The 11265-nt window shown below is 34.8% G+C and overlaps 3 protein-coding genes and 1 long non-coding RNA gene across 6 annotated transcripts in view; all 4 read left to right on the forward strand.

Annotated features, from left to right (window-relative positions):
* The first annotated feature begins 1835 nt into the window (after positions 1-1835).
* On the forward strand, positions 1836-6186 carry LOC112904269. Of its 2 annotated transcripts, none has more exons than XM_025973901.1 (4): positions 1836-1900; positions 5340-5507; positions 5640-5669; positions 5751-6186. In XM_025973901.1, exons 1-4 carry the CDS (start codon positions 1873-1875, stop codon positions 5828-5830), a joined length of 306 nt encoding a protein of 101 aa, XP_025829686.1. In that variant the 5' UTR covers positions 1836-1872; the 3' UTR covers positions 5831-6186. The 2 variants fall into 2 exon arrangements, with proteins under 2 accessions (XP_025829686.1, XP_025829685.1); XM_025973900.1 differs by lacking the exon at positions 1836-1900 and adding an exon at positions 5203-5255.
* Positions 2870-4758, forward strand: LOC108732258. The gene is made up of 2 exons (XM_018462950.2): positions 2870-3681; positions 3792-4758. Exons 1-2 carry the CDS (start codon positions 3639-3641, stop codon positions 4193-4195), a joined length of 447 nt encoding a protein of 148 aa, XP_018318452.1. The 5' UTR covers positions 2870-3638; the 3' UTR covers positions 4196-4758.
* Positions 6187-6383: 197 nt separating the features above from the next.
* LOC112904270 lies at positions 6384-7475 on the forward strand. The gene is made up of 2 exons (XR_003231001.1): positions 6384-6534; positions 6619-7475. It is a non-coding gene; the product is annotated as an uncharacterized LOC112904270 (long non-coding RNA).
* A 3129-nt stretch (positions 7476-10604) lies between these two features.
* Positions 10605-11265, forward strand: part of LOC112904268 — a 13451-nt gene continuing 12790 nt past the window's right edge. Inside the window, exons 1-4 of one of the 2 annotated variants that reach the window (XM_025973896.1) lie at positions 10605-10703; positions 10789-10956; positions 11090-11122; positions 11204-11219. In XM_025973896.1, coding sequence (XP_025829681.1) covers positions 10676-10703; positions 10789-10956; positions 11090-11122; positions 11204-11219 — 245 coding nt within the window. In that variant the 5' untranslated portion in view covers positions 10605-10675. The remainder of the gene's footprint in view (positions 10704-10788; positions 10957-11089; positions 11123-11203; positions 11220-11265) is intronic. The other variant, XM_025973899.1, reaches the window with a different exon arrangement.

An 11265-nucleotide genomic window follows, 5' to 3' on the forward strand; every position in this document is an offset into this window, starting at 1 on the left:
TCTACTTCTTCAGATATTAAATCAGATCGATTCTATTAAAAAGTGAGTCAAGGTCTAAATTTTCGAAATCATCTTTCGCATTAATTTCTCCTCGAGACAGAGCATCAACGACGGATTTTTTTTACCTTTAATATGTTTGATATCGAAATCATATTCTTGTAACTTAATTTTCAAACGGCAGAGTCGTCGGTTCTGTGGTTCTGTAAGGGAATGTATCCACACAAGAGGTTGATGATCCGTTTGTAATATGAATTTCCTGCCAAATATATATGAGCGAAAGTGCTAACATAAATCTTCTATTAAGGGTCCTACTATAAAATGCGATAGGGTGTTTATCTTGCGATAAAACTGAACTGATTGCTTTGTCTGAAGCAATGGTAAACATTTTAGAGAAGTCAAGGTAGGCTTAAATAGGGGTTGGTTACCACTTCTTTAATTTGTTTAACTGCATTTATATAACGTGGGGATTGATACTCAATTTTTGAATTTTTCTTGAGACAACGAGTAAGAGTAACAACTCTTGCATCATTTTTAATAAATTTGCGATAATAGCCTGACAAGCCAAGAAATGAACGTAAAGTTTTTATGTTGCGTGGTATCGGAAAATATTTGATAGCGTTAATTTTGTCGGGGTTTGGACGAATGCCTTCAGTGGAAATTATGTGTCCAAGAAAAGGTACTTCTTTACAAAGAAAACTTTACAAAAGGGAAACTTTTAAACTGACGGACTTTAATGTTTCAAAGACAAGTCGTAGATGGGTGACATATTCCTGAAGGGATTTACTGACGCGCCCTTTTCGAAGATTAATTATTACTGGTCCCGCATAATCAAGCCCACAATTATAAAAGGATGGCGTAGGTGATAAAACGATATTTTAGCAGAGCACCCATCGGCCAGAATGTCACGCGTAGCAGGGCTAGCAAATGATTTGCATTATCATTATCATCATAGGGTCGTCAGTCCTAAGACTGGTAGGACACGTACCTCCACTATTTCCTATCCTGAGCTAAACTTCGCATTTCTCTAAAACTAGAACAGCCCACATCCAGCATTCGTCCAAACCCCGACATAATTAACGTTATCAAATATTTTCCGATACCACACAACATAATGATGATAAAAGATGACTTGGGGGAAGAATTATCCGGTTTCTTTTATTGTAATTAAAATCATAGTGTTGGATACGACCACCAACTCTACTAATAGTATTTTGATCTAATACAGGAATTAATGACAGCAATTTACTTTTACTGAACNCCTAAATATGTGTCAAAGATCATCAACGTCCACGTAAAACTAATTTTTCCACCCCTCAGGAACAGTATTGCTCTTCTGGATCAAATATACCCTAAAATGTCTATCCTGTACTCCTGACAATGATGATTTATTGAGTTGTTAAGGCGTGAAGTCGTAATAACCAAACAGACAGTCCAACATTTGCATATATATATATAATATTGACACCACAAAATTCTTAAGCTATAACCTATTCCTACACGACAAAATTACTGAAATAACTGCTGCTAAAGTTTAGAATTCCTGTTTTTGCTAGATATTAGAGAATGTATACTCTACAGACGAGGTAGAAAAGTCCAATTACGTTAAAAGATTTTGAAAGAAACTTACCGCGTCATGTCGTACACACTCCTCCGAGTTTTTTCAAATTTAACCTTCATTATGTTACGTCTTTTTTTTTTTGGGAGCGTTTAAGACATTATCGAATTAAATTTAAATAAACATTTAATTTTTAATTGTCCACACAAGGGGCTATTGTGTTTATTATCAGTTGAAAGCCTGAAGTACCTAGATTGGTATAGATTAGCAGGTAAACCTTCGCCACTGTTACAAATTGTTTCTTATCAACAGATAACATGAAGACCATTGCAACGTTACTTTTAGGTAAGGCAGTTACTTTATTTTTTATTTTTGTTTCTTGTACCTAGCGAAACTGCAACGACAATAATTTTCCTCTATTTTACTCAAGTCGCTCCATCCTGAAGCTGCGGGGAAGCCCAGAATTGTGCTAGATGTTCGCCGGGTGGGAGAGTTGTTTCTGGCGTTAACATGAACACCGACGCTCTAGTGCTTTTCACAAATCAATGTTACATGGACCGATACAAGTGTTTCACTGGAAACGGTGAGTAGTTAAATGAAAACAAGCTAAAGGGAATATGCGGAAGGAATGTGCTTTGAAGAGTAAGCAAGAAATGAAATACTATCTCTTTAGAATATTTTTCTGCAATGACAACACTAAAGTGAAATCTCAATATTTTTTGCAGACCATCGATTCGTCAGATATGATGATTGTCCAGGTAAGTCGGAATGCAAACTGTGCGACTTCTCTAAAAACAATAAAAACTGAAACATTAGCCCAAATTACTGTAATAATTTTGATTCCTTCATTTTACAGATCTTAAATCCCTAAGTAAAGGCGAAACAGAATCCTTAGACCAAACCAAGGCACAATAAATTTATTGCCTACACATGTAATACTAAAAATACCTACTTGGTTATTCAATTTTCTTTATAATAATAAAATGTTCATGTTTTTCATTGTTTTCTTTTCAACACGTGTTTAATGAAAAATCTGGATACCCTTAGTGTTTCTCTGCAATTTAAAATAAAATGATGTCAAATGAATGATTATATTTTAATAAAACTTCGATAAAGTGTCCAAAACTGTTTGCTGACTCGGCTATACTGCTGTTTTTTTTCTATCTTGTTTTGCTACTTGAGATGGGAGTGCATTTTTAATTAACGCTTTTGATGATGTCATTGTTCTAGAGAAATATATTACGTTTCTTACACAGCTTCTATAGCTGTTTTCGCTGTTTAGTTCCTTGCAAGACAAATAATTAGAGTCAGTTTTAAAGCACGCAGTAATTGTCTTCTGCAAGAGTACAAATACTCTGAAAATCCCAAGAATACTTTTTGTGCGATGTGCTTTTGATAAATCTTCAATAGATCGTGAGATGGATGGTTTACCATCACTGCTACACCCATGCTGAAAGTCGTATGTCAGAGGTTGGCCACAATACTGTTTGTTTGCTCCGTGTTGCTGTGTTAAAGTCGTCGTTGCTTATACAATCATCACTCTCGATTGTATCCGAACTCTCTTTATCGTTGATTATTACGAAGGGAGTCCGTACAGACGTTTCGGCTTATCTATTTCAAACTGCAGTCGCCTCTAATTAATTGTTTGGCGCACACTTTTGGGACAATATATTGGCACAATTGTGGCGGAGGCACCCGGTTTCCAGTTAATTGAACAGACTCGATTTAGTCAACGTGATTGACTCGCAAACACCCTGTAAACTGTGTTATTAGATGTCAATCGCTCAATCGGAGCCGCTTCCATTCACCAACCTTAATCCCAGATTCCATTAATTTCGGTCAATGGCATTTACCTACTGTAGATGTTAAATGCACATAGATGAATATGAACCAGGTATTCAGATGTTACTTTCAGTGAATATCAGAAATAATTAAATCACTAGCAATTTGTGGATATTTATTTACTAGGCTAACTAGTGAATCAAAAATACTGATTAAGTCAGTGAAGGGTTAATACGTCTGTACATTCCCGAAAAGTGGCACGTAAGAACCAAGGTAATCGTAAATTACCAGGTCTTGAAATATGGCAGGGACTTTCGTTGTGGCTTTCGTATTTGTGTGTGCAGGTAAAGATGTTAAAATAAAATTCTCGATTAATTTGAACCCTGCAATACCTACACGAATTCCTTAGTGATCCTTCAGGGTTTGTTTATTATTCTCTACTATTGTTTATTAGAGTCTGTCCCACCTGCATCAATTTCGACGGAATATTATAAGCAGTTTCATGCTCTGGATACTGTAGCAAAGAACAAGGTCAACCCTATTACGGTAGTGGTCCTCAAGTATTATCTGGATTCTCTATTAAACGCACCTTACACAATATCGGAAACATTACAGACATTTGTTGAGGATAATATGGAAGAGTACATAGAACCCGCTGTTGGTGAGATATGCGATATGTGGATGGATTTTGCAATAGAAAACCTGGAACAATCGGATTTAAACGAATCGGACGAGGAAATGAAAAGGGAACAGATTGAAGAGTTTTTTGACGAGTTGAGGTCAGATTTCGAAATAATGACCACCTTGTGGTTCGCCTACCTTCAAAACACCGGAGCAATCTACGACAAAAACTACTAAAAAATAGATGTATTTTTTGTGTTGTTAATAATTGAAAATAAAAGTTCCCACTTCCAATTAGAACATTTTCTAATGTTAACAACTCATGCATCAGCTAGAACTGTTACATATACGAATTTGTTCCAATTCATGTATAAGGAGTGATGTGTCTTAGTTTTCAATTAACCGAAACTTTAAGAAGGAACAATAACGTATTAATAATAGGCTTTCGATGTTTAAATTGCACAGGTTGAAGTCGTGTATGTTGTGTATTTATTTTATGTATCCATATGACAATAGCAACTGAGAAATTTCATTCGAACTTTGAAGTTTCGTCGCGAACGAATAACAAAAGACATTCTGTCTGAACTTGAAATTGAACAAACGCGTTCGCTGTCATACAAAAATACTATTTGGTACCTACTTACTATAAAAATTCGAAGTGAATGTACCTACAAACTAGGTACGGGCATAAGATCATCAACGACTGCATTGTTTTTCTGGATAAAAAGTACCCTAATATGTCCTTCCTGTACCCCTGAAAATGACACTGTTTGAGTAGTTAAGGCGTAAATTCGTTTTAAACAAACTATCTCACATTTACATTTATAATATTAGTTAGGATTATTGACATCACAAAATTCCTAAACTATAACCTACTCCTACACGACAAAACTGCTGAAATAATTGCTGCGGAAGATTTGAATTCCTGTTTTTGCTATATGATAGAGAGTGTAGCCTCCTCTACAGACAAGATAAAAATGTCCAATTGCGTCAAAAGATTTTGAAAAAAAGTTTCCGTGTCACATGTCCTACACGCTCGTCCGAGTGTTTTCAAATTTAACTTTCGTTATGTAACTGACAACGTCTTTTTTCTTTTGGGAGCGTTTAAGATATTATCGAATTAAATTTAAATAAACATTTAATTTTTAATTGTCCAGACAAGGGGCTATCGTATTTATTATCAGTTGAAAGCCTGAAGTACCTACATTGGTATATATAGGCGGGTAAACCTTCGCCACTGTTACAAATTGTTTCTTACCAACAGATAACATGAAGACCATTGCAACGTTACTTTTAGGTAAGGCAGTTACGTTAGCTTTTATTTTTGTTTTTTGTACCTAACGAAACTGCAACGACAATAACTTTGTTTTATTTACTCAAGTCACTTTCATGGCTCTATCCTGGAGTGGCGGGGAAGCCCAGAATGGGAGTTGCGGTAATTGTTCGAATCAAGGGGAAATCGTTTGTGGTCATAATCCTATAAACAACGCATATGTAGAATTCACAAACGTTTGTTACATGAACCTATACAATTGTTTGACCGGAAACAGTAAGTATAGTAAAAGAAAGAGAAAGTAAAAGGAATATGTGAAAGAGAATGTGCTTTGAAAAATAACCAGAAAAATGAAATACAATCTTTTTGTAATGACGATACTAAAGCGGAACCCAATATTTTTTGCAGGGTACCATGTCGTCAGAGGTCGTTGTCCACGTAAGTCGGAATGCAAATTGTGTGACTTCTAAAATCTAAAACATTAGCCAAAATGACTAATAATTTCTCATCTTTTCACAGCTGTATCCCCGAGCTCTAATGAAACAGACACCTCTCTGATCGCCAGTGGTGATGGTCAGGAACGGATCAGATTATTTTGAAAACAAATTTTGGATGAAACTTAATACATATGTTCTATATGCAATAAATAAAAATATGTATTAGTTAATAAATTATTAAATTTACGTAAAATAGCTGTCATATTTATAAAGTTTTTTTTAAACATGTATGAACGCAATATAACGTTATATCAACGCTATTTCATGCATTCGTGCATTTATAAAAATGATCTGTAGTTTGGTAACGACACTACGGAAGCTATGACGTACTCCTACACGACAAAACTGCTGAAATAACTGCTGCCAAAGTTTGGAATTGCAGCAGTATGCAGCTACTGTATAATGTAATATTAATAAATTCGAAACTAATTAATTAAAATCTTCTAATCGTATACTAACCTTGCAGTCAATGGTTTTTGTATTTCTGTTTCTACTCATAATTTGTGACTAGATTTCACTCGTTTTAATTTTTCTATAGGTGGNCACGCTCCTCCGAGTTTTTTCAAATTTAACCTTCATTATGTTACTGGCAACGTCTTTTTTTTGGGAGCGTTTAAGATATTATCGAATTAAATCTAAATAAACATATAATTTTTAATTATCCAGACAAGGGGCTATTGTATTTATTATCAGTTGAAAGCCTGAACTACCTAGATTGGTATATATAAGCGGGTAAACCTTCGCCACTGTTACAAATTGTTTCTTATCAACAGATAACATGAAGACCATTGCAACGTTACTTTTAGGTAAGGCAGTTACGTTAGCTTTTATTTTTGTTTTTTGTACCTAACGAAACTGCAACGACAATAACTTTGTTTTATTTACTCAAGTCACTTTCATGGCTCTATCCTGGAGTGGCGGGGAAGCCCAGAATGGGAGTTGCGGTAATTGTTCGAATCAAGGGGAAATCGTTTGTGGTCATAATCCTATAAACAACGCATATGTAGAATTCACAAACGTTTGTTACATGAACCTATACAATTGTTTGACCGGAAACAGTAAGTATAGTAAAAGAAAGAGAAAGTAAAAGGAATATGTGGAAGGGAATGTGCTTTGAAAAATAACCAGAAAAATGAAATACAATCTTTTTGTAATGACGATACTAAAGCGGAACCTCAATATTTTTTGCAGACTACCAATTCGCCAGATACGGTCGTTGTCCACGTAAGTCGGAATGCAAATTGTGTGACTTCTAAAATCTAAAACATTACCCAAAATGACTAATAATTTCGCATCATTTTACAGGTAGTGATTCTGAATCCCCGAGCTCTAATGAAACAGACACCTCTGATCGCCAGTGGTGATGGTCAGGAATGGATCAGATTATTTTGAAAACAAATTTGGATGAAACTTAATACATATGTTCCATATGCAATAAATAAAAATATGTATTAGTTAATAAATTATTAAATTTACGTAAAATAGCTGTCATATTTATGAATTATTTTTTAAATAAGTATGAACGCAATATAACGTTATATCAACGCTATTTCATGCATTCGTGCATTTATAAAAATTATCTGTAGTTTGATAACGACACTACGGAAGCTATAACGTACTCCTACACGACAAAACTGCTGAAATAACTGCTGCCAAAGTTTGGAATTGCAGCAGCATGCAGCCACTGTATAACGTAATATTAATAAATTCGAAACTAATTAATTAAAATCTTCTAATCGTATACTAACCTTGCAGTCAATGGTTTTTGTATTTCTGTTTCTACTCATAATTTGTGACTAGATTTCACTCGTTTTAATTTTTCTATGGGTGGTCCGGACAGAGTATTTTGGTCTGACTAAAAGGTACCCTATGCCTTTTTCCATACCATTGACAATGTGTGTACCAAAAATGCATGATACGTTTTACCTGCGGCTTCGTTGTCGTCGATGTCCTAAATATGTGCTTTTGGGAGCGTTTAAGATATTATCGAATTAAATTTAAATAAACATTTAATTTTTAATTATCCAGGCAAGGGGCTATTGTATTTAATATCAGTTGAAAGCCTGAAGTACCTAAATTAATATATGTAAGCAGGTTAATCTTTGCGACTGTTATAACTCTTTTTAACAAGTAATATGAAGACTATTGCAACGTTACTTTTAGGTAAGGCAGTTACCTTAGCTTTTTTTTGTTTTTTGTACTTAACGAAACTTCAACGACAATAATTTTGCTTTATTTTACTCAAGTCGCTTTCATGGCTCTGTCCTGGAGCTGCGGGGAAGCCCAGAATTGTGCTACATGTACGGTACGCCTGATGGCAGAATTGTTTGTGGTCAAAATGAAAGAACCGGCGCTCTAGTGGCCTTCGGAAATGATTGTTACATGAAACGGTACAATTGTTTGACTGGAAACGGTGAGTAGCAAAATGAAAACAAAGTAAAGGGAATACGTGGAAGGGAATGTGTTTTGAAAAGTAACCAAAAAAAAATGAAATACTATCTCCTGAGGAAGTCTTTTTACAACGAAATACTAATGTAAAACCTCAATNTTCTTGCACCTAACGAAACTGCAACGACAATAATTTCGTTTTATTTTACTTAAGTCGCTTTCCTGGCTCTATTCTGGAGCTGCGGGGAAACCCAAAATGGTTCTTGTGGTGATTGTTCGATAAAGGTCCGACCTGCTTGTGCTCGTAATACTATAAATGGCGCTTACGTGGTGTTCACAAATAGTTGTTTCATCACACTATACAATTGTTTGACTGGCAACAGTGAGTAGGAAAATAGAAAGAACGTAAAGGGAATGTGCTTTGAAAAATGAAATATCATCTCCTACGAAAATTTTCTTACAATTACAATTCTCAATTAAAATCGCAATATTTTTTTGCAGACTACGTATACCAATATCCTGGAAATTGTACACGTAAGTCGGAATACAATTGTATGACTTTTGTGAAAACGATAAAAACTGAAACATTAGCCAAAATGACTAATAATTTCGCATCATTTTACAGATAGTCCTTTGTAAACTCGAGCTCTAATGAAACAGACACCTCTCTGATCGCCAGTGGTGATGGTNTTAACAACTCATGCATCAGCTAGAACTGTTACATATACGAATTTGTTCTAATTCATGTATATAGAGTGATGTGTACTAGTTTTCAATTAACCGAAACTTTAAAAAGGAACAATAACATATTAATAATAGGCTTTCGATGTTTAAATTGCACAGGTTGAAGTCGTATGTGTTGTGTATTTATTTTATGTATCCATATGACAATAGCAACTGAGAAATTTCGTTCGAACTTTGAAGTTTCGTCTCGCACGAATAACAAAAGACATTCTGTCTGAAGTTGGAATTGAACAAACGCGTTCGCTGTCATACAAACATACTATTTGGTACCTACTACGAAAATTGGAAGTGAATGTACAAACTAGGTACGTGTCGAAGATCATCGACGACTACGTAAAAGCAATTTTTTCTATTCCTCGGGAACTGCATTGTTTTTCTGGATAAAAAGTACCCAAATATGTCTTTCCTGTACCCCTGACAATGACACTGTTTGAGTAGTTAAGGCGTGAATTCATAATAAACGAAATATGTCACATTTGCATTTATAATATTAGTTAGGATTTACACGGCAAAACTGCTGAACTGCTGCTAAAGTTTTGAATTCCTGTTTTTTCTAGATGATAAAGAATGTAGCTTCTACAGGCGAAATAAAAAAGTCCATTTCCGACAAAAGTTACCGTGATGTGTCCTACACGCTCCTCCGAGTTTTTTCAAAATTTAACGTTCATTATGTAACTGAAAACGGTTTGTTTTTTTTGAGAATATTTAATACATTATCGAACCAAATTTACACAGAAACACTTAATTTTTAATTTTCCAGACAAGTGGGTATTGTATTTATTATCAGTTCAAAGCCTGAAGTACCTAAATTCGTATATATAAGCAGATAAACCTTTACCACTGTTACAAGTCCAAGTCCTTTCTTATCAACAGGTAATATGAATACGAGTTCAGTTTTACTTTTCGGTAAGGCATTTACTTTACCTTTTATTTTTGTTTCTTGTACCTAACGAAACTGCAACGACAATAATTTCGTTTTATTTTACTTAAGTCGCTTTCCTGGCTCTATTCTTGAGCTGCGGGGAAACCCAAGAACATTAACAATCAAAATCTAAAGAAAAACAGTCCATTTTGAATTTTCGAGTCAAATGTATTTATTATTTTATTACCAATTTAATATATCTTAAGTACATAAATTGGGGTAAATGAATTAGCTGGTATTTCGTATTTTGTAAATCCTCTTTTACAAAGAAATAATATGAAGACAATTTCAGCGTTACGCTTAAGTAATTCTTGGCTGTATCCTGGAGCTATAGTGAAACAGGATTCTTTGGGAAAGCCCAGGAACGTTCGGGTTCTACTGACGAATACGAACGTGTTTGTGGCATTAACGAAAGAGGCAATAGAGTAACTTTCCGAAATGTTTGTGAATTGGACGAAATGAATTGCGAGGAAAGGCAGGGTGTGATGTAAATATGAATAAGAAAACAAAAATACAAACCTGCTGAAATAACAGCCGTTAAAGTTTTGAACTCATGTTTCCGCTAAATGAAAGAGGATGTAGTCTCTACCGACGAAGTAAACCGGTTCAATTGCCTGAAAAGATTTTCGAAAAAGTTAACGCGACATGTTAAAAACACGGTCCCCCGAGTTTTTTCACATGTAACCTTCATTATGTAACTGACAACGTCTTTTTCTTGGAAGTATTTAAGTTATTATCAAGTCAAATGTAAATAGAAACACTTAATTTTTTTATTATCCAGACAAGGGGCTATTGTATTTATTATCAGTTCAAAGCCTGAAGTACCTAGATTGGTATATTTAAGCAGGTAAACCTTTGCAACTGTTACAAATTGTTTCTTATCGACAGATAACATGAAAACCATTGCAACGTTACTTTTAGGTAAGGCAGTTACTTTATTTTTTATTTTTGTTTTTTGTACCTAACGAAACTGCAACGACAATAACTTTGTTTTATTTTACTCAAGTCGCTTTTGTGGCTCTATCCTGGAGCTGCGGGGAAGCCCAGAATGGTTCTTGTGGTTATTGTTCGAATCAGAGGTTACTCGTTTGTGGTCATAATACTAAAAACAACGCATATATAGAATTCACAAACATTTGTAACATGAACCTGTACAATTGTTTGACCGGAAACAGTAAGTATAGTAAAAGAAAGAGAAAGTAAAAGGAATATGTGGAAGGGAATGTGCTTTGAAAAATAACCAGAAAAATGAAATACAATCTTTTTGTAATGACGATACTAAAGCGGAACCTCAATATTTTTTGCAGACTACCAATTGGTCAGATACGGTCGTTGTCCAGGTAAGTCGGAATGCAAATTGTGTGACTTCTAAAATCTAAAACATTTGCCAAAATGACTAATAATTTCGGATCATTTTCCAGGTCGTCCTTCTGATAACCCGAGCTCTAATGAAACAGACACCTCTGATCGCCAGTGGTGATGG

Source organism: Agrilus planipennis, unplaced genomic scaffold, assembly GCF_000699045.2.
Source record: "Agrilus planipennis isolate EAB-ADULT unplaced genomic scaffold, Apla_2.0 scaffold30, whole genome shotgun sequence".
Lineage (NCBI taxonomy): Eukaryota > Metazoa > Arthropoda > Insecta > Coleoptera > Buprestidae > Agrilus > Agrilus planipennis.